This window comes from Zophobas morio, unplaced genomic scaffold (assembly GCF_036711695.1).
Source record: "Zophobas morio isolate AGI-343-1 ecotype UQ-CSIRO unplaced genomic scaffold, CSIRO_AGI_Zmor_V1 ptg000021l, whole genome shotgun sequence".
In the NCBI taxonomy this organism is placed as follows: Eukaryota; Metazoa; Arthropoda; class Insecta; order Coleoptera; family Tenebrionidae; genus Zophobas; species Zophobas morio.
In genome coordinates this window covers 5,484,159-5,508,193 of record NW_026972126.1, presented here as the reverse complement: position 1 = coordinate 5,508,193, position 24,035 = coordinate 5,484,159, and the positions used below count along the sequence as shown (strand labels likewise).

General features: G+C 31.7%; 2 protein-coding genes and 1 long non-coding RNA gene across 3 annotated transcripts in view; 2 read left to right on the top strand and 1 right to left on the bottom strand.

The window, feature by feature from the left end:
- Positions 1-24,035, top strand: part of LOC135133000 (uncharacterized) — a 179,969-nt gene that overhangs the window by 62,157 nt on the left and 93,777 nt on the right. The window lies entirely within an intron of this gene.
- Myo10a (Myosin 10A) overlaps positions 1-24,035 on the bottom strand; it is a 98,631-nt gene that overhangs the window by 66,270 nt on the left and 8,326 nt on the right. The window contains exon 2 of the mRNA XM_064061217.1: positions 1,549-1,708. Within this exon, the coding sequence (XP_063917287.1) occupies positions 1,549-1,674 (126 nt within the window). The 5' untranslated portion in view covers positions 1,675-1,708. The remainder of the gene's footprint in view (positions 1-1,548; positions 1,709-24,035) is intronic.
- LOC135132623 (sulfotransferase 1E1-like) lies at positions 9,023-10,429 on the top strand. The gene is made up of 6 exons (XM_064060763.1): positions 9,023-9,214; positions 9,276-9,401; positions 9,460-9,559; positions 9,609-9,777; positions 9,834-9,960; positions 10,009-10,429. Exons 1-6 carry the CDS (start codon positions 9,136-9,138, stop codon positions 10,368-10,370), a joined length of 963 nt encoding a protein of 320 aa, XP_063916833.1. The 5' UTR covers positions 9,023-9,135; the 3' UTR covers positions 10,371-10,429.

Sequence of the window (24,035 nt, the reverse complement as noted above, 5' to 3'; positions counted from 1 at the left end):
TCCCTAATAAAACCTCAGTCGGCCAAACAAATGCACTTCACCGAAAAGTAGGTCAAATGCATGACAAATTTGTTAAATTTGCTAATGTCTGCGTCACAAATTTTTCAGTTCTAAAGCAGATTCAAGGATTCGAGGCGGATGCAATACTTAGAAAAAATGGCTAATATTGGAATTTTTAAAAGTTTTTAGGATTCACGCTCACGGCGAACCCAAGATTCATAAATTTAGAGAAAAGATAGGTTTGCCACATTTGTGGAACATGTGTGTGTAAAATTGTTTTTGCACTCATGACCTTTTTTGATAGCTTTCGCGCATTCACCAGAGTGCGGGAGGTCGAACTTCCCGCACACGTGCATTTAACTTCCCGTTGCCATGGTAACCTTAAAATACTCGGGTAGTGTCAACATTGTGACGTGTTGACGGCGCTGTCAATGGCGTTGTTTATAAATAACTCACAGTTAATCTCTTCAGTTTAAAGGTTTATTCGTCGCAAAAAATATTGTACGCAACACGTTCGTGAGCCTGCTTCCCGCATTCACGCAAATGCGGCACTCCCTTCGGTCGTGCCTCAAACAAGCGTTCATGCGGGAAGCAGGCTATCCCGAACTAGTTGCGTAAATTACTATTTTCTACTCATTAAGGTTGAAGTTTGTCATTTTCCCATCGCTGGCAGTGGATGAAATTTCATTTCACCCTCTAGTGGAAAAATACTCGGCCGTCTACGATTTTAACGGGTCGTCCAGCCTGAGCGTTTCGCAGCTAGCGAAACGTGTCGCGTATCGCCTGCACCGACCGCACCGTCCGCTTCGCGCGCTTCGAAAATCATGACGCCTAGGCTGGACGACCCGTTAGTGTTTGACGTTTAATACTGCTAGTTTACACAAGTGAAAACAATGAACATGAGTGAGACTGACGAAGTTTCTGAAGAAATTTTGAATGCTGCCAATGCGGCATTTTCGAATCTGATACAAGTGCAGTTATTGATACAGGAAGCAGCCAACTAAGTTTAAACAAAGATACAAGTTCAAATAATACTTACGATAAAAGTGTAAATATTATTGGTGATAATTGCACAAATTGTTCTATTACAGTTAATGTATTTCAAAAATAAAATACCTACCATAAACAAACATTTATTTCCTAATTTCTTAGAAAAAATAGTATATGCAACTCGCGGATGAAGAAATTTCAACGGCTCGAGTTTCTTTTTCGCACTCGCTCGTTGCACTCGCTCGTGTGAAAAAATCACTCTCGCCGTTGAAATTCAACTTCATCCACTAGTTCCATAATGTACTATTATTTATTTTTTTAATTATTTTTCATAATAATTTAAAATGTGAATTCTGATATTGTATGAGGCAGAGAACCTGTTTTTGCCGGGTGAATAATTCCCACTACTTATGTTGTTATGTTTTACATTTCATATATGAGCTTTAAAAGGTAAACATTATATGTATTTATCTTCGTTTAGTATATAATTTTTAATGTAATCTATGCATTGATGAAGATATTCTTATTACTATGATTAGTAATAATCATCTTTATTACCTTTCCATTGATTACAGCTTGAACGGTTAGGACGTTGGCACTCCTGTGGCATTCGAGAACCTCACCCGGAAGCCAGTGGCCTACTCCTGGATCGAACCAGATCAGGTCTCCGGTGCTCCACTCCATTTGTCTTCTATGCCCCAAACATATTCGTGAAATTCTGAAAATCCAACGGTCATTTAGCATTCACAATCTAACTAGAAGCCATTCTACTAATAATGTGTAAATTATACCATTTATCTAGCAAATCATCCATACAAATCGATTGTGTTCAGCACAAAATTACTATTCTGGTAGCGTTAGTCTTATGTGAAACCAGAACAAGGTGTATCCAATTTTTAATTTCAGTGTATGCTCTGTGAAATCGTAATGTTCCAGGATTTATTTTTGCACAAAAGGTAATAAAATGCATACTGCAGACATCAAAAAAATGCACCTTGCTGTTGCAAGGTCAGTTACTTTATTGTATTTTTCAAAACAAAGAAGTGGGGTTTGTATTACAACAGTAAATTTTATATGGGATTGTGGTAATTAGACAGTTACATACATATATCATTTATTTAAAATTTCTTATATAACTCGTGCTCACAGCGACTCATTATGTAATTTCCTTGGTAAACTATCGCTTATTATATCCTTATTATTTATTATTCATTACGTGCTGTTAATAGAAAGGTTTTAAAAAATCATGTTTTTTTAAATATCGCAGCATGTCGCTGATTTATGTCTCGGCCAGAATTTAAAAAATTAGGTATAGTTGTTTGTTGTAATTTATTTCCTGAAAGCGTAGTTAGCATTGTATGTTAATAGAAATATTTGCAGGATTAATTTACGGTTTTTACGACGAATGTATCACCAAACATTGCTTTTATATAAGAACACATTCTCATTCGATGTGAGTTTAAAAAAAATATATATGAATATTTTTTAATGAATGCTGAACTATTCAAAAAATGTCCTTGAACTTAAAGTGTGACGAAATTTCCAAGATTCGGACGATTTATGGTATGAGTATACCCAGTAGGACAAAAAGATAGAAAGTTTTGTGAATGTGTTCATAAATTAAAACAAAAATTATAAGGAATAAACATACTCATAAATACTACTTTAAATATACATGTCGTCTTGTCAAAAATTAACAAGAAGTTGAATGTTTTTTAATGAATTTTACATCTGATCTATGATTGTGTCATTAAAAACGATTGAAGTGATAAATTATAACACGTAAAACTGTTGCAATTTGATGATGTTCTGTTTTATTTGGAAACTTTTACAAATTCCATTAATTTAATAAGGCCACTAATATCGTCTGTGACTGAATTTTAGCCCCGATTATATATTTTTTGTATATCTATAACGATAACTATCAATGATACAGCTGAATGTTTCAGGATCTGTACAAATTAAGGTAATTAAAAGTAATTGACGTTAACTTAATTTTGTATATTTAATATAATCATTTGACATAATTTGACACATTCTTCCGTTTTTAATGATGTTTAGTGGTATTTCAAAACCCATGGCGTAACAAGCAGTAAAACCCACTATTAAATTTGAACTGTACCACGAGCTGGGTTCGGACAATGCCTAATTCTCATTCCATTCCTGTCGGACCCTTCTATAATCTGTAATACAGGGTGATTATAAATTTAACGATCCTGATGGTCGTTACGAATAAAAATTAACAATTTTTTATTCTATTTTATTAAATGATGATTACAAGACTTGAAACTATTCTAAGTTCGAATATAATAAAATAACGTTAGACTTTTCTAAGTCCGGACAAAATATAAAAGTAAAATATTTTATGATAAGACGGGAACGGCGTTACGGTATGATTTGAGACTTTTGACTGCAGATCACGACTCGAATGTTGAATACTTGAGTGTCGAATACTTGAATGAATCTTCTGCTCTTTCTTCTCCCTTATATACTGAGGTTTGACCTCCTTTGGCGAAGATAAGCTGCACATGGGCTGATGTAAGAGCTTGCATCAGAATTACAGGTCAACCAAGGGTCGAGGGTTGATAACGAGTACGAAACAAAGAAAGTTCGTTGCTCTAAGACGAATGTGCGTTGCATCTAGAAGTAGGCCAGTGATAACGAGTGCGTTAGCCTCAGGGTTAGAGGTCACTTCGGCAGGGTTGATAACAGAAGCGAAGAAGGTTCATTGATCTAAGACGAAATGCGGTGCATCGGGAACCAAGTCGAATAAAATGTTAATAATGGAGTCTTCGGACGTAACATAAATGATTGAAATAAATTTTTGAGTTGGCAATTTTGAATTATTGGCCGCAGTGTTAGCACCTGAGTTCATAGTTGTCAGTTCAGATCATTATAAAATTTTAAATATTTTGCCAAACTGACAAAAAAAATTACAGACATTAATAGTCACTTTTTTAAAATGTTTTTGCAAAAAAATAGTGCACAATTTAGTATGCTTTATGAACGTATGGCAAGGAAAATTTTGTCACAAATGTAAGTATACAGACATAATTAATGAACCCAAGTAAAGTGTAAATAAAAGTTATACATTTTATAGTGAATGCAACCACATACATTTGTGGACGCTATATGGCAAATTTATTAATATGTTATTTAAATGACAACACTCCTGGTAAATCCCGTTTGACTTCATGTAAATAACTCAAAGAAGCTAACCATGTAACCATGATTAGGTTTATTAATGAAACGTTCATGAATATTTTTTCCCAACATTGTTCCAACTAACAAAATTTCGCTTATGGTTTCCGATGCTGCGTCATTTATGGTCAAAGCTGGTCATCAGTTAACACTTTGTATCGCGTGATGTGTTTACCGCACGGTTAAACACAGTGGCGAAAGAATTGAGAAATTCATTTTTTAAATTAATAATAATAGTTTAATTAATAATGTAAAAAAAAAAAACTGTTTAAATCTCCTCTGAGGAGAGTGAGTTGTGCAATGAAAAACTATCAAATATTTACTCTTTTGCCACCGGAACCAGTGATAACGAGATGGTAAACTATCTGTTTTTAAGCAGAAATTGTTGTCCCTATAAAAGAACTAATTTTAAGTTATGAAGAATTAAATAATGAATTTTCTCATAAAACTATTCTTATTCTTGAAAATGAATCACTTCGACAAAAAAAGCTTTTCGTTTGAGTCATGAATTAACAGAAAAGTTCAAAAAGAAATAAAAGATTTAGTGATACTTTAAACAAATGTTGTGATTTAAATTTATTGCAGCAAGAAAACCAAATTTTCCGTGATTAATTGTCAATTATTCTTACAACACAGAACGTAGTGTTTAATGTAGAAATGTACATAGGTAATTACTAATGGAACTAATTAATGTACAATTTATTTTCCTCGTTATTTTAAAATATTTTAAAGATATTTCTAGAACATATTTTAGACATTTTGGGAATATTTTGTTCCTATGTAAGATATCATACCTGCACATTTTAGTCAAAATTCGGGCATTTAATTAGATTTATTTTTAACCGTTATTAATGAGATAACTGTTCATAAAGCCTCATGTACACATACATTTTTTGTAATACCTTTTCAGTTCCAGTTCAGTTTTGCAAAATTTTAGCAATCATACTTTACTTAATTTTGTGTAGTTGCACTGAAAAGAGTTGCAAATTTACTCTCGTGCCTGCGTGCATTAAAGGCACTTGGAAGAATTTGTGTGTGTACATGGAGCTTTACAATATATTTTTTTTTATATTCTAATTATCCCAGTCTGTTTTGAAGAAACATGTCGACTTCCTTAGATAAATAAAAAATTAATTTGCAACTTTAATTTTTACTTCCCGCGCGTAATCTAAGGAAGTATTGTAATCGAGTTCATCGGGTGACTGGTTGACCTCTAGAGTACGAAAAAATTGGTCTCTCGTTTCCATCTACCTGCCTGTCTGTCTGTCCGCCGTCCGTAACGATTTTTGTTAGACAGATAATCTCCGAAATTACTATACCGATTGTTGTCAAATTTTAAATGTATATTATGAATATCATGTTGATGATGAAACGATAACTAAACTTTGTCTAATCGTCTCCGCCAATAATGTGACGATGAAAGGTCCAAATTTTTGGAAACGAAATTATATATCAACGTTTTCCAATTTAATCTGCACAACCGAATGCTTTGAAATGTTCCAGATATTTTAAAGTTATTCTAAGCATGGTAAATTTTTCATCAAAATTATGCAAAATAGTTATGAGTTTTGACTTCTCATTTGTCATTGCATTAATATTTTTTAAAGTAAAAACTCGTTTGAAACATACGCATAGCACGCTTCTTTACATTTACTTTAACATTACATACATATGCTTATTTCAACTTATAGGAGTTCTCACAAAAAATAAAATTCGCAAAAAAAAAATTATTTTATAAGTTTTCGAAAATGTTAGATACGTTTCATTATTGTACTTTAGGAACCAGAGAAGTTCTGACGAAGTTCGACCAATTTTTTGTCATAACCACCATTAGTTGAAACAAAAATACGGGTACATTATTAACTACAGGAAAAAAATCATGTTATGCGTATGCTTTAAATAAAATTTTCTTAATAAAATTTGTGACGACATCAAATTTGTAAAGGAGACAATTGGGTAAAGTAAACTGTGATACTATTAAAATAGCATTATGCTACTAAAATTTTAGGAAAATGAGATGAGTCGTTTTTTATTTAATCAGTAAAATAAACCAGTGAATTCATTAACTTTTTGAGACCCCTGTATAAACAGTTCTAACAAAAAAAGGCGTATATGAAGAGAGCATATTTTCTGTACATTTCAAAATGAGATTAATTTTGCAAAAATAGATTCTGCTTAGCGATTGTTGAAGATAAATTTACATGTGTATTATTCCGAAAGATTTCTAAAATAAAGTGTAAAATTTTGTTGCGTAATTTTAATTTTTTTCTCAAAAAGTCGGTCTAAAGTTATTTATACCGAACAAATCTCGCCTCTGAAGTACAGACAACCAAGTAAAGGTTGTTGTTATAAAATTAAAGCTTGTAGATTTTATTCTGATTTATAGCTCCTATAAGTTAGAATAAAGATATGTGTGGACTGTTGCAGTACAGTCAAAGAAGCATGATATGTGTACATTTCAAGTGAGTTTTTCCGTAACAAAATTTTGTGATGACGTCATCAACATTATAGCAAGAAGCTGTTTGTTATAGTCATTGTGAAAATTAGAACAAGAAAAAATAAAGTTAAAATCCACAAAAAAAAATCGGCTAATTTTTTTATTTATTGTTGTACTTATTTTATGGTAACGAATTTGATTGCTTATCTCAGAAATTTGTACAAATTTTTAAAAATTTAACACGCAAAATATTAACTTCTTCAAAAAAAAAAATCGTTGCAAGATGTTTATTCTTTAATTAATTGCCTTATATAATATTCAATGTATTTAATTCCAATTAAAGTTACAAAACGACTCAAAGTGATTCTGTTTCCTCGATTTATAACTTCTGGAATACGAAAAATGGGATTCCCCGTTTCCGTCTGTTTCTCATCTGCCGGTTTGGCTGTCTGTCTGTTTAACGTCTCTCTGTAACCTGTCCGTCTGATAGCAATTTTATTAAACCAGTAATTATTATTACAGAAAGTGAATAATATAAGTACTTTAGGATTACCAGAAAACGCTGACCAACATTTGTATGTTCATCCATATAAAAAACTTAATGACGCCAACTCAAAATTTTGTTAAGTAAATCCTATTTAAAGTGTACAAATGAGTTTGTCTTTATGTTTGTGGTTTACTAATTCCCAGTTTTTTTCCTTTCTATCGTAGATTTTTAGAAAATTCAAAAACTGTTCACTTTTACTATCTTCACACAATATCAATTATGTAAACTATAAAAATTAATAACATTTTTAGGAGTCTAATGGTTAACTAAGTCGAATAAATTAATTAAAGTTATTTGGGTATATCGACCGGATAGCTTCAAAGGTGCATTTTAAATGATACATAAATTATCCCAATTTAGGACCAAAATAAAACTATAAATGCAATTAAATTTTATTTGATGAAAAGTAAGTATATGTTGAAGAGCGATGACACCATTTTGAACATATTTTTAAACTAAATAAATTATGATATTCACTTAATTGCTACTTCATTAATATGATAATATCGACGTATTCTTTTTTCTTTTCTAAAGATTTTCACTTCAATCAGTGTAATAAATGTACTGCAAAGATTAAAATAACTTTTACTTTCAAATAATTTGCTTTTATGTTGTCATAGTACCTGCAATCCTGCAAATAAAACAGATGATAACACGTGTGTGTAATGAATGATAAATCGAAAGTATGGAAAGTAAAATGTTGGGTTTTAGAAATTACATTTTACTGTTGCTGAAATAAGAAGAAAAGAAATACTAAGTACCCAGAACTGAATATCTTAACCGATGCCAGTGATGCGGCAGCGCCAACGTAATTTACAACACAACACGAAACCACCATCAAATTAATAAACTGACTTAAACATATTTACATTAATTGTTAGATACAACATTTGATTCATTATTTTGTTCTTTGCTTCATCAGCTAAGAATAAATAATTGATACATCCCACAATTACTCACGAACATCACAAATCTAGCCATCAAGGATATCAATCATGCAAAACCAATCTTGAAAAGTTTTCTCCTCACAACCTTTCTAAAATTTACAAAAATATTTGTGTGTTTAATACTTCAAGGTTTACATCGCATTCTTCCTACAACCTATAACATTCTTCAAAGACAACGCATGTAATGCTTATTTATTATTACTCACTGAATTAATTGTGGTGTTTATGATCGGTACATCAAAGTTATTGCTATTTCATAACGGTGAATTGTTTACAAAATATTCCAGTATTGCACTGTTCGTTTGATTTTAAATGCACGTATACGAGAATTAATTTACCATCAAAAATGAAAGTTTTCGCCTATTTATTTTACATTGGCAAGGACTCGCAGCACATGTCAATTTTCTGGTCCGCCAACATAAATATGCGGTCATTTCCGAGTTGTCGGTGTTGAATTTTAATTCAGGAAACGGTACGCATATTCCTATTTAGAAAAGTATAAAGCTATTGTTAAATTAAATAAATATTATGGTTAAGAGTAACGTTAATGAAATTATTAATTCAAAAGTTTGAACGTCTCATTCTTTCCCTACCAAAAGTATAATAAAAAATCACTATACAGGAGTAATTTAACCATTTTTAAAGTTAATAGCTTAGCCGTTTTCAGGTTTTAGATTCCCTAATAAATTAATCACGTGTGAGAAATACCTTAACATTTGTTAAAAAAGTGATTTTAATTAACTTATTTAGCCCCCATAGAGTCCAAATTTCGTTAATCTTTTACAAAACAAAAACAATTTTACTTCGAAATTTTTGTGATTTGTTGGCAGATAACACGATGGTATAAAAATCATTCACTTATTAAAAACTGGCAGACTGTTTATAAAAACTAACCTCGCTTGGTTCTTATCACCTTTATCAGCTAGCAGAATAAAGAAGTGAGATTAAGTGAGTACTTATTTTAGTTGTGTTTATTGTCCCCTCAGAACGTAGCGCTTGTATTAATTCAAAAAATGGCAGAAAGCAACTTTCCTTTAACAGTTTCTGAACTAAGTGAAGAAGACCGAGAGATTGCTAAAAAACTTTATGCAGGTAAGACGAAATTAAAACTTTAATACCCTTTTCACTTTTTATTTGTCTTCGATTTTTACAGAAGAGTTTGTCCAAGTTGGCGAAAAAAAGTGGTTTACACGAAAGTCTTTCACAAAATATGGTCCTGAATTTTATAATTTTTCGGTGAGGTCTGATGATGTTTGGTTACTGGGATATGAGCGATCAGGTGAGAATAAAAAAATTAAAACTGAATTAACCCCAAAACGATGCTATAATTTAAACAGGTACCACTGTTTCTCAAGAAATTGCTTGGCTTATTTGCAATAATGTCGATGTCGATAAAGCAAAACAGCTCACACTTATTCAGAGATTTCCAAGTTTGGAGTAAGCACGAAATTAATTTGTTTTTGCAGCGTTACTAAAGTTTTTTTAGGCATATCCTGTTTTATAGTCCAGAAGAGTCCAAGGACGAGGAGAAAAAAATAAGCGACCAGATAGTGAAATCGTACGCAGACCTGTCTGAAGCAACCGAGAAGCGTTTCATAAAGTCTCACTTACCATTTAGCCTTTTGCCGACAAATCTAACAACAAGTGGTTGCAAGGTAACATTAAAAAAAATCTTTAAAAAAGCATTTCAAAAATGAAATTCTAATTTTAGATTATCTATCTTATACGAGAACCCAAAGATGTTATAACTTCTAATTATGTCATTTATGAGAAGTTTTCGAAAATTAAACCTTTTGTTGAATTTCCAGTTTTTTGGGACGCCTTCAAAAAAAATTTGGGTATGTATTTATGATATATATTGTCAAGATAACTGTGTACTGTTGTAGTTCTTTGGGGGCCATATTTCGAGCATTTAAAAGAAGCATGGAAGTTTAGAGAACATGAAAATGTACTCGTGGTGTTCTACGACGACTTGTTAAACGACCAGAAAGAGTGGATCAAAAAAATTGCTCAGTTTCTTGGAAAAAATCTTAGTGAGGAAAATATCGCCAGCATTTCAGAATATTGTAAGAAAGCTTTCACCAAGAGCCCCACTGCTGATAAGACAGATGAAGAAAAGTTTGTGATAGAAACAGGAAAATGGAAGAAATACTTCATTGGGGCTTTAGAAACGGAAGTTGAAGATTGGATTAACGAGAACATAAAGGATACGGGTATCTGCTTTTCCTCAAAGGCCGAAAATAAGTGAAGTTTTTATTGCTGTTCAATGTTCATTTATGTTACAAAACAAATATTGTCTTTGATTCGATAATAAAATAAAATTTGAATGTATGTAAGCTTTATTTTGATTTTATTAATACTGTTTGGAGATATCTCAGAGAACTAGCGTTTTATAAACAGCTTAAAAATCTTATTTTTAATCCCATACTGGTCTTAGGATGAAGGAGTTTTAAAAAAATTTTTAGTTAAAATTTTTAGTAAAATAATTTTTTACTCTTATATTCTACAAATCAAGCTCTTCACTTATAAAAGCCTCAATAATATACTGTTTCTGCCATAGTACCAGCAAAGTTGTCAATGTCTTTGTGATGTGCTGTACAATTAATTCTAAATGATTAGGTAGTATTTAAAATACTTTTTTTTGACAATAATTAATTAAACACCATTCTTTTCAGTTGTTAGGATGAGCTATAAATAGAAAAGATTAAAATCTTTGTTCACATCAAATACATATTTGTTGTTGACTCACTACAGACCAACATTTATTTGCTATTAAAAAGTTATTTTTACTTCCACCACCAAAAGTGGATGATTCTTAAGGCTATTGTTTGAGTGAAGCGGTTAAAAAACAGTTCCTACTTAAGCTCCATAGCAATTTATGACAAAATAGTGCCTTATAACTTATAAATAATTAATTGATTGCTTATTTTTAATGATGTAATCATCTTCACGGTGAGGTAAATATTTTTACATATACAAAGTTACACTATGTAATCAAAATATACTGTCATGACAGAATTGAACAGTTCTTGAAATAATCGTTAAACAAATACATAAATAAACTAAATTTTACTTAAGGCCAGCGATATAAAACAAGTTTAAATCTATATTGACTGACCTTACATTTGCTCTTTTAACCTATTGCAGTTTAATCAAAATACGTTGCAATAATCCCACAGATTTTAGCAAAAAAATTGATTTGTATACTGGATTTACAAGCATCAGTTAACTAATGAATAAGAGACTGACCCTTAAGAGGAGAATGTAGTTTTATTTCTTGTGACACAATCTTTTCGTGTATTTTTGTATTAAAAAGGGTTTTTCGTGTGTACATTAAATAATGCAAATAATTTAATAATCAGCAAACCAGAAACAGTTTTTTTTTTTACTTTACAGACATAAGCTATTTTACTTTTGTTAGAATAAATAGTAGAAACTAATACTATTATTAAAGAGAAAATGGGGCAATTACAGCAGGAACAGAAACATTTCCTCTATTCAATTAATGATTTTCATTGATTTATCTCAAAGTCAATGTCTTACATAAAAGTTACTTTAAGGGGAGTTCCCACGTTTGGCTCTTATTCCGTTGTCAGCACATTTACAGAATGTAATATCTCCAGTGTTAACATATTTCTTGATATGAAATTTTAAATATAACCTGTCCACAACTTTCACTATATAATACGAGGGTAGTTTATATTGATATATTTTTAAAAATTTTTTGAAATTCTTGCTTCACGTATTTTAAAAAATCAATATCTCAATTACTAGTGGAAACTTTGGAATGCGGTTTCCATCACCGGTTTCTGTTTACAAAACTCTATTAATTATACTAGATGCAACTTTTTTTGTTGAAAATGAAATACAACAAAAAGAAGTTTCGAGCAGCTTCTACATCACAAGTTTCTTATTACTACATCTCTTTTCCAACAAAAAAAGTCGGCAATGTGTTTGGTACGATTTCCAGAGTTTTGCAAGCTGAAAACAGTGTTCAAAACCGCGTTCCAGAATTTCCGTAAATAATAATTGAGACAGTGATTTTTAAAAATACGCAATTCAAACATTTTACTAAAATTAAAAAATATATGTTAAAGGTTATGGATAGGTTGTATTTAAAATTTCACAACAATAAACCAGTTAATAATGAAGATATTACATTCTGAATATATAGTAAAATGCGACAAACATAGCGGTCTTAAATACCTAATAACGGGTGTTTAGTTGAAAAATCACTCAGAATAAGCGTTGGAGTATCATTTGACAGAAACGGCATGTTTGTTCTTATAACATCTAACATACAATACGTTAAGTTTTTGCCAAATGGATGTTATAAGAACAGACATGCCGTTTCTGTCAAATTATATTCCATCTCTTACTCTGAGTGATTTTTCAATTGAACTTCCGTTACAATGACTGTATTTTCCCAATTCCCTCCCTTAAATCTTTAGAATGAATAAAAAAATAGGTAAGAGTTATTATTTTGATTTGAGCACTTAATTCCAAATTTGTTCTCCATGTATATATGGCCAAAAGAATAATTACAACTCAACAGTAGTAGTAGAATTTGTCTCCGAAGGATTTTAACACTCGAAAAGCATTAAACTATAATTGATTCTCTCTACAATGCCATACAATTTCAAGCAGACATAAGTTTAACCTTTGTCTTTACAACAGTGAAAGTTGCCCTCTAAGAAAAATATTTTTTTGGGAAAGTATAGTCGACGTAGAAAATCATTGCTACAGGCCGTAACCGACAGATATCGCTAAACAACTTAAGACACTGTCAGCAAAATATTTTTCTAATAGAAACTGACCCCATTTCTCTCTAAAGAATAACCATTTATGATTTTATCAAACTTAAATGTCAGTAAAAAGTTTTGGTTTAAATAAAACACCTATTTTTTAACCTGTAGCCTTAACGCGGTTAATAATAATTATTTTTCTATTAAGTGAGTGAAATCATATTTTTTTTTAAGATTTCGCAAACGAAATACAAACAACACTTTTTCTGCAACTGCAAAATACTGTTTAAATTCCCAGTTTTATTAAAAATTTAAAAGGGAAGAACACTGAGTAGGCTTGTTTTCATTGTTACTAGGAGATTTCCAGCGAAAGCGAACAAGAGCGTCCGTATACCTCCTTAGATATGTACGAGACGGCAAGTGCCGCCATTCACAACTTACTACCTAAAAAATCCAAGAAACAATAGGAAATCGCCTATAAAAACTTTAAAGAGTGGTGCTTAAAAAAGTGGAGAAAACGTCGGAAAACGTTCTTATAGCTTATTTGGAAGACAGGTTCCAAAGTGCAAAATCCTTAACATTGTGGTCAAGTTATTCGATGTTAAAAGCCACAATTAATATTAATGAAAACATCGACATTACACGATAGTCAAACTTAGTGCCTTTTCTCAAGAAGAAGCCGGTTGGATATCGAGCAAAATAGTCGAAAGTTCTCACAAGTGATGATGTACAACGGTTTTTACTGATCAAGGTAATTTAAATGTATTGCTTGCATGATCATAAATAATCTAGGTAATTATTTAGGTAGCGCTAATATTCGGAATATCGGGAGCAATGAGGCGAGATAAATTGACGAGATTAACTGCGGACAATATCGAAGACAGGAGTTCAATTTTGATAGTGAAAATGCCGAATTCGAAAAAGAAAATGTGCAAATCAAGTTGTTGGCATCAACAAATTGGGAGCAATGCCAAGCATAGTGGCAAAATTTCTGAATCTTCAGGATGCTAACTAGTATACCGACCATTGTTTTCGAAGAACATCGCCACCCTTCTGGCCGATTCTGGTGCCAATATCACAGAAGTAAAACGTCGTGGGGGTGAACTCGACGACAGTAGCCGAGAGCTACATCGAAGATTCAATCCATTAAAAGAATAAAATATTAATAAATATATAATAAATTTCGAAAACTCTTGGAGAAGTAAAAACACTCGAGAAAATAATAGTAAGAAAACTGTTTTTGGAGTTGTGAACGTTGTGAGGTCAATGTTTATAACAATTACAATAATCTAGGAAGTTTAATTTTTTATTTTCTGTGTTTTATTGTTTTTATTCATCAATGTATTTTTTTTCTTTACACGTTTTGCATTTTTCAAATTAACAATAATGTATTAAGTCAGCTAATTACAAAACAATGAAATAGAAGAAAGAAAAAATAAATAAAATTAGTAATTACACTGACCGGCAAAAAAACCGGCCACCCTGAAAAATTTCGCAAAACCAAACTTTAAAAATTATTAATTTAACTAGTGATCGTTCCTTTATTAAAGAACCATTCACTACTGACACATGATGCACAAATTAGCAAAAAAAGAAGATAAATAAACGCAGAATTAAATTAAATTAAATTTAACAAAATAATAGAAACAGACCAAGTACGATATTTTCTTAATAAAACAATAAAGGAGGTTGTTGTTGTAAAGAGTATTTTTCATCATTTGATTATAAGTTTGGCAGTTAATAAACGTTTTCACGCGAAAACAATGCCGTTGACTCGTACAGACGTCTCTTAAATTATCGCTCTGTTTCTGTTATTTTGTTAAATTAAATTTAATTCTGCGTTTATTTGTCTTCTTTTTTTGCTAATTTATACATCATTAAAAGTTAATAATTTAATAAGTTAAATTAATAACTTTTAAAGTTTGGTTTTGCGAAATTTTTCAGTAAAAGTTCGATATATAAAGTATACAATAATTTAATTTAATGGTCTAATAACTATCACATTTGAAATACAAAGCAAAAATAAAAGAACTGCTACCTAATTGTTTTTATTAAATCATTTACTATTCTTTTAAATTGAGCGTAACTTAAATTAAATGTCTAAAATTTCAGTTACATGTAGAACACATTAAGTGTAATGGGGACCTTACTATAAAGTCTGACAAAAGATATAGTGCGTATACGACTTTTATTTAGTTCATAAGCCTTTACAGTGGTTTCCTCATAAAATTCAATAAATACAAGCAATGGCATGCTGCACAGACAATTAGGTAGGCCAGGCGCGGCATTGAAATAATTTTTATTTCTTACTTTTATTACAGTAGGAAAAGGTCTTCCCAGGCAAACGGATTTACTGCCCCCACTATATTTTTCGTCGAACTTTACATGTTATTAAAACATAAATATGCAAAGCATTCCGACAATTCAAACTCCGGTGCTAGGGAAGAGATTTATACTAATAATACACACAATTAAATTTGCGTATAGTGTTACACTGTTAATTATTTGCTACCTGCCTATGATAACACCTCAAGTTCATTACAAAGAATATGAGAAACGCGATATATGGCATATTTTTAAAATCATAAATATTTTTTTAAAATTTTAAACCGTTATTATTAAACGACTAATCAAACATGATAGAAAATTGTACACAACTAAATAAAATAATTTTACATTTAATTCTGTTCTTAGATACCATTTTTCGAAAAGATGTAGATCGCCTTGAAGCAGTTGAGCAACGTTGACAATGTTAACAATATTATAAATTTTAATATCATCCGCATACATGAGGTACCGACATTTGAAAATACATAGTGAGTAAATCGTTAATAAATCAGACAAAGAGTAGAGGTCCTACATTAACTCCCTGGGGAATATCAGATAACACATTGTATAGACAAGAAGAATACCCATTGTAATAAACGTATTGGGACCTATCACATAAGTACGATCGCATGAGATTTAGAATATTGCCATAAAACACAAAGAGCTGAAGGTTCGCTGTTCTTATGTCGAAGGCTTTTGCAAAATCATTATAAATAACGTCTACTTGAAATTTATTGTGCATAGCTTCAGCAAGAAATTGCGAAAAATAGGCTAGGTTTGTTGGTGTAAAATGCTTATCGATAAATTCATGTTGTTCAGGAGTGATATAATTCCTAACATGTGTGTAGACATATAAATACTCAACCATTTCAAAAACTTTAAAAAAATTACATACGAACTTTAGATATGGAACGGTAATTAATAAGCTTTAACACCGAATATGGAGATTGGCACGATTTTCAGGAAATACATATATTTCTTGTATTTTGTTCTATAAGTAAAAAAAAAAAATAATGACGTAAGTACTTCTACCACAAAGAAAAAACCTCCTCTTCAACTGTTTTGTATATTGTTAGACAATATATGTAGTTAGTCGGATTTTGTGAACAGTTCAATATTGACAGAGGATAATCGTTTTGATTGATCTACTTTAAATTTTCAAAACTTCCAGAATTAAAAAGCAAAGTAACAAAGAAACGAAACATATCCTTTGTCTTTGCAAGATACTGTAAGCTTCAAATTGTTCACTTTATATCATAAATAGTTTTCATACTTTACAGCGTTGTTGTAAAACAATCTATATGTACACAACACTGTTATCCTTCAATAATCCAGACGGATAACATTTCTTGCGGCTTGAACACGTATGTCTCAACCACCAGTACTAGAAACCAAGCTTTGTTGCAGTGTTGTACTACATTTTAAACGCTTGTGTCACCGTCTAAAAAAAATCTAAATTCTTTCTCCAGTCACATTAATGAACCTACTACTTCTACAGTTCTACAAACTTCCCCATCCAAAAATACATGCCAAGTTCGTAATTGCAGGACAGTTTTTGCCATTTCTTCAGACACGCAATGTTTACCGCATTGGTCAATGATCTCATCGCCTTCGGGTTTGTCTTGTTGATCGCCTCTGCAGGGCCTCGATATCCATCTTGGTTTTCTTTCTCTTCACATACGTGAGGTTATGCGACCTCACACCCATTCATGTGACGTGCATTGAATCGGTCATTTGAAGTTATTGTAGGTCATGACGTGGTCAAGATGTAGAACTCGATGTCTACGATTTGGGAAAAATCGTTTTCTGCGAGCCAAAGATTGGCTTTGGTAATTATCGGAGGCCTCATAACACCAATACAATGTTTGCCGTTCCTGTGTACACACCCATCTCTTTGTCTTATGGGTATTGTAGAAAAATAAAACTTTCCAAATCGCTATTATTCGCGTGTTGAGTAATAAATGAAACACCTGGTGACATGTTTTTTAGGTTTGATTCAGAGTTAAGTATAGGATAGTATTTTTACAGTTATTTAACTTCAACGTCGTGGAAAAAGTGGTCGCTTTCGTGCCGCAGCGAAAAGGTTGTGTTTAGGACTGACTTGGTCATGTAGCGTGCTGTTGATCAGATTGGTTTTAGTGTCGTTGGCGTAGGTTTATTATGGTATATTAGTTACAACATGCTCCAAATATTTCTTTGTCGGCATTTATTTCTAAAACTGATGGAAACAATAATATTTTATTTGCAACTAATTTAAACAAAATTTTTCGTTACAATGACTCTAACTTTCAGTCTTTCACTTGTAGCGTTTTTAGAGGACTACAAGAAAAATTGGTCCAAAGACTTTAGACAGTACTTCCCTCGCTGTGGGAAACGTGACGACTGCATGCCTATTATTAAAATAAATTGAATTAATTTTTTCAATTTTGTCATTATTTGGCACTGACATCTTTGTCATTTTCTTTTTGTGATTGCTATGATTGCGTATTAAAAAAAAAAATAAATTGCACGAAGTCGTCTTGCCTATGCAAAAATAGTCACGTGTGAACAGATAAAATAAACACCTTGTATAGTACTTGTAATTTAAGACAAATAACCATAACACTTATCAACCTATAGACGTGACGGTGAAATACAAACGAAACTAAAACATGGTTTCTACAAATTGCAATAACAGGATGACAATCCGACGGTCCAGACTTTTTTATTACTCTCACTTCCGTTTATTGAATAAAACACTACATTTTATTTGGTTTTTGGATGCTATAATTCACACTTGGTTTTGTAGTTCCTGATTAATTCAATAAAATAAATTCATTAATTCATTAATATTCTTGAGTCACCCTATATAAGCAAATCCAAAAAATATAAATGTTATGATAAATCACAAGTACAAACTTACCATATTTTGTACATTTTAGGTAGGATTTATTCGGCAAAATTTTTAGATGACGTCATCAATTTTTTGGGATTGATACACAGATACATTTTGATTAAAAAGATCCCCTGCTTACAATAACGTCTGCAAGATTTCAAAGTATTCGGTTTTGCAATCCTTGATCTAATGAAGAAAATAAATTGACTCATTCATTAATTTTTTTGAGTCACCCTGTATAAAAAAATCTACAAAATATAAATGCAATGATAAATTACAAGTATAAACTCATCATATTTTCCACATTTAAGACAGGATTTAGTCAGCAATATTTTGAGGTGACGTTATCAATTTTTTTTTTTATGGAGGATACATACATTTTGATAAAAAATTTACCATGCTTATGATAACTTTAAAACATCTCCAAGATTTCAAAGCATTTGGTTTTGTAGTTTCTGATTTAATCAATAAAATACATTGACGCATTCATTAATTTTTTTGAGTCACTTTGTATATGCAAATCCAAAAAATATGAGTGGCAAGATAAATCACAAGTACAGACTCATCATATTTTGTACATTTTAGATACGATTTATTCGGCAAACTTTTGAGCTGACGTCGTCAATTTTTGGAGGGGATAAGTAAATACATGGTGATTAAAATTTTATCATGCTTATCGTAACTGTAAACCATATGAAAGATTTCAAAGCATTCGGTTTTGTAGATTCCAAATTAAATGTCAAAATGTTGTTTCCTAATTTTGATTTTTTTTTTCCAAAAATCTGGACGTTTCGGGTAAAATCTCGATTCAGAGTCATAAACTACATGTGTAAGACTATGTTATTTCAAATAATTTAAGACCGAATTACTATGTACAATTTTGAAGTGACGTCATCACATTAGTGGTGGGGATGATTAGACAAATTTTGGTTAGCGTTTTACCATCTACATCATATACCTAATATAAATACAAAATTTGACAACAATCGGCCCAGTACTTTCGAAGATTATCTGTCCAATAAAAATCCGGGACGGCTGATAGACGGGCAGACGGACCGACAGACGGAAACGGGAGACCTATTTGTTCGTCCTCTAGGGGTCATGATAGGTCGAGAAAATGCAAAAGTAGAGAGTCGGCCGACGGACTTTGCTTACGCTCGGGAAGTAAAAACGTAAAGTTAGAGGAATTAAAACTGAACTTTAAGTTCATTATGATCATTATAATATCAGTGATGTTGATGAACAGACATAATTAATTACTCCTAATTAATTAACAAATGATTTCTTATGAATTTATTCGGGTGCGTCAGTGAGCGGAAACAATGCATTTACAAACAAATGCGCAATTCTATAGATTAATTTACTTTCCTTGCTAATAAAAAATTATGATTAATTGAATTATACAAATTTCTTTCAAAACTTTAAAGCTAGTAAATAGTGCCAAAAAATTGAAATGGCAAATGCATTTTTACAAGTGTTTGTCTTTTCCTTTTTAAACCTCTTTTTCACATATGCTCAAATTTAAACCCGTTTTCATAGACGGCATTTAAATTTAGAGACATTAAATTTTAGTTTGAAGAGTTTTCGAAAGTTGTAGTGTAAAATGAAATTGCAGTCCACGAATATGGAATTTTAATGACTTTAAAACTACACGTTACTTACTGATTATTACCAAAAGTATGTACAAATGCTTTTCCTGCTAAATTCTAAATTACTTAACTGTATAAGTATATTGTAACAATTTTATTTTTAAAGCAAAACATGGTCTTTACAAAGCATATACAGGGTGAGGCACCAAACGCGGGCTTTTCGATATCTGATTAATATTATTATTAGAGAATAAACATGTACGCTTCTTGAAGTAGCATAATTAAAATTATTTTCGGTTAAACACAGTGTTTTATTTTTGAGACATAACACACAACTTAAGGTGGATTTATAAACTTGCCGCTGACGTTGCTGTTCGTCGTTGACGTTAACGTTGTAAGATAAATATGCAGGGAAAGTATGCGTCGTTTACATCATCCCTTGACGTTCCAGTTGAAAGTTGGCACGCCTTTGGGGTGACGTTCGAGATTACCAACTTTTAATTTTCGCCGTTACGTTGCCGTTGACGTTGGGTTTTGAACCAATCAAATTGCGGTGGTCTGCAGTATTGTCAACTTGAAGAAAAATCCCCTGAAGTAGGGGGGACATTTTTCTGGTTGACAGCCGTAATTCCACGAAAATCTAATTTTGATAGAAATAATGAGCTTCACTAATATTAAACCATTTAATCACCTGTTCCCCGAAACCCTCATATTTTAAATAGCTGCCATCATTTTCTACAGTGTAGCTTTCTGTCAGTACTTATGCATAGTTCTTGATGTTTAAATCAACAAGATTTATTGCTATTCGTCACAAAAACAGATTAGGTATTATAACTAAGAGGGCTTATATTTTTTCTTAATATGCATAAAGTTTGTCTAAAATTATAAGAATTTTATGCTCTTCCAAAGTTTACAGCCCTACCATCAATTTGTTGGAAATTTGTTGGAAAAGCTGAGGTTGGAAAAGAGCTGTAAAACGAATTAACTCTGGGAGTCCATCAAATTCTTATAATTCTAGACAAACTTTAGTCTTCTTTTCACAACAAGAAAGGTAAAACATGTTTAGTATGGTAAATTTTTGTGAGAAAGTATCGGTTTTGCAATAGGGCGCCGCCCCTCGGTCTGACCACGAATGAAAAATTCACCACGACTGAGATCGAAACAGATGGGTGGGGCTTCTCTTTTGGTTTTCTTTTAACACGATTACTTAAGAACATATTTCACATGGTAATTTCTTGTAAAAACATAAGGATTTTACAATTAACCTCTGCCCCTTGGCTTACAACGAATAAAGAAAATTGGTCTAAAGAGTTTAGACAGTACTTCCCTCGCTGTCGGAAACTTGACGACTGCATGCCTATTATGTTTTTTTTTCTCATTACATTTTTGTAGTGGGAATTTAAAAAAAAATTGTGATGACGTCATCAACATTTTTGCAAGGACACGTATATCAGTTGGGATAGATGTAGTGTAATACTAAGAATAAAATTATTGTGTTCCCAAATTTTCGGGAAAATGAATTGTGTCGTTTTGAATATTGATTTCTTATAATCAATAAAATATCAAAACAATTTACTCACGTATACGGCGCCGGTGTGTAATATCTAGAGAGCGGATTTCTGTCGGGCTAGGCAAGGCCAAACTCGGTACGGTTCGCACGGGATGCGAATTCATTACCGTTGCGGACTACACTTCGTTTATTTGAGATTAGAATAACGTTGTTTCGTTGCACTCTGCTGTTAATTCCCGTTCTCATTTACTTAGCCGTTTGATTAATAAATCGTTAATTATATTTATGGAATCCAGCACGTCCCCCCCTATAATCGTGACGTAGCCCGACAGAAATCCGCTGTCTAGTAATATGAGGGGCAACTGAAAATCGTTTATGTATAAACATTCTTAATTTAAGATGACAAGCGTAACAGCATACGTGAGAGTCAAACAGAGAAACTGTAAACAAAACGACCATCGGTTTTATTGCTTCGACTTCCGCTTATATATACATTGCGTTTTATTTTAATTCTTGAGGATGAAATTCACAATTGGTTGATTATAAACATGTCTATTTCGCATTCGCGGAACCAAGTGACTGCATAAAACAAATGCAGGTCTGTAATGTTAAAGTCGATGTAAATAAGCGTGCTACCCTTTTGTTTCAACCGAGTTTTTCCTTTAACAAATTTTGTGTCTACCAAATTGGGTTGGTTGAGGTGTAACACTAATAATAAGTGTTGCCTTTAATTTAATCAATAAAATAAATTGACTTCATTAATTTTTTTGAACCACCTCTTAAGAAAATCTAAAAAATATGAATGGAATGATAAATCACAAGTACAAATTCATGATATTTTTTGCATTTTAGATAGGATTTATTCAGCAAAATTTAAGGGTGACGTCATCAATTTTTTTAGGAGGGATGAACAAATACATTTTGAACAAAAGTTTACCATGCTTATAATAACTTTAAAATATTCCCAAGATTTCAAAGCATTCGGTTTTGTAATTCCTGATTAAATCGATAAAATAAATTCACGCCTTCATTAATTTTTTTGAGTCACCCTGCATATGCAAATCCAAAAATATGAATGGAATGATAAATCACAAGTACAGACTCATCATATTTTGTACATTTTAGATACGATTTATTCGGCAAACTTTTGAGCTGACGTCATCAGTTTTTTGTAGAAGATAACCAAATATATTTTGACTAAAAATTTATTATGCTCTTTATAACCTTACAACATCTGCAAGATTTCAAAGCATTCGGTTTTGTAGTTCCTGATTAAATCAATAAAATAAATTTACGCATTCATTAATTTTTTTGAGTCACCCTGTATATGCAAATCGAAAAAATTTGAATGGAATGATAAATCACAAGAAGAGACTCACCATATTTTGTACATTTTAGATAGGATTTATTCAGCAAAATTTTGTGGTGACATCATAATTTTTTTAGGGGGGACGACCAAATACGTTTTGATCAAAAATTTACCATGCTTATGATAATTTTAAAATATCTTCAAGATTTCGAAGCATTCGGTTTTGTAGTTCCTGAGTAAATCAGTAAAATAAATTTACGCTTTCATTTATTTTCTTGAATCACCCTGTATATGCAGATCCAAAATATATGAATGGAGTGATAGATCACAAGTACAGACTGATCATATTTTGTACATTTTAGATATGATTTATTCGGCAAATTTTCGAGCTGACGTCATCAAGTTTTTGGAGGGGATAAGCAAATATATTTTGACTAAACATTTATTATGCTCTTTATAACCTTAAAGCATCTGCAAGATGTCAGAGCATTCCGTTTTGTAGTTCCTGATTAAATCAATAAAATATATTTACGCATTCATTAATTTTTTTGAGTCACTCTGTATATGCAAATCCAAAAAATATGAATGGAGTGATAAATGACAAGTATAGGCTCATCATATTTTGTACATTTTAGATATGATTTATTCGGCAAACTTTCGAGCTGACGTCATCAAGTTTTTGGAGGGGATAAGCAAATATATTTTGACTAAACATTTATTATGCTCTTTATGACCTTAAAACATCTGCAAGATTTCAGAGCATTCGGTTTTGTAGTTCCTGATTAAATCAATAAAATATATTTACGCATTCATTAATTTTTTTGAGTCACCCTGTATATGCAAATCCAAAAATATGAATGGAATGATAAATCACAAGTACAGACTCATCATATTTTGTACATTTTAGATATGATTTATTCCACAAACTTTTGAGCTGACGTCATCAAGTTTTTGGAGGGGATAAGCAAATATTTTTTGACTAAAGATTTATGATGCTCTTTATAGCCTTAAAACATCTGCAACATTTCAAAGCATTCTGGTTAGCAGATTAAAAATTAAATTTCAAAATATTGTTTTATAATTTTGATTTTTTTTCCAAAAATCTGGACGTTTCGGGTGAAAAGTCGATTCAGAGTTGTAAACTACATGTGTAGGACTATGTTATTTTATACAATTGAAAACCCATTTACTATGTACAATTTTGAAGTGACGTCATCGCATTAGTGGTGGGGATGATTAGACAAATTTTGGTTAGCGTTTTACCATCTACATGATATTCTTAATATAAGTACGAAATTTCACAACAATCGGTCGAGTACTTTCGGAGATTATCTGTCTAATAAAAATCCGGGACGGCAGACGGACAGACGGACGGACAGACGGACGGACAGACGGACAGACGGACAGACGGACAGACGGACAGACAGACGGAAATGGGAGACCTATTTCTTCGTCTTCTAGGGGTCATGAAAGATCGAGAAAACGTAAAAGTAGAGAGTCGGCCGACGGACTCGATTACAATACTTCCTTTGCTTACGCTCGGGAAGTAAAAATCAT

Excerpts from the sequence above, each read along its gene's own strand:
- LOC135132623 (XM_064060763.1), top strand. The coding sequence starts at position 9,136 with ATGGCAGAAAGCAACTTTCCTTTAACAGTTTCTGAACTAAGTGAAGAA. Across the intron at positions 9,560-9,608 it reads CAGAGATTTCCAAGTTTGGA|GCATATCCTGTTTTATAGTC; the intron begins GTAAGCACGAAA and ends AAGTTTTTTTAG. Across the intron at positions 9,961-10,008 it reads CGCCTTCAAAAAAAATTTGG|TTCTTTGGGGGCCATATTTC; the intron begins GTATGTATTTAT and ends GTACTGTTGTAG.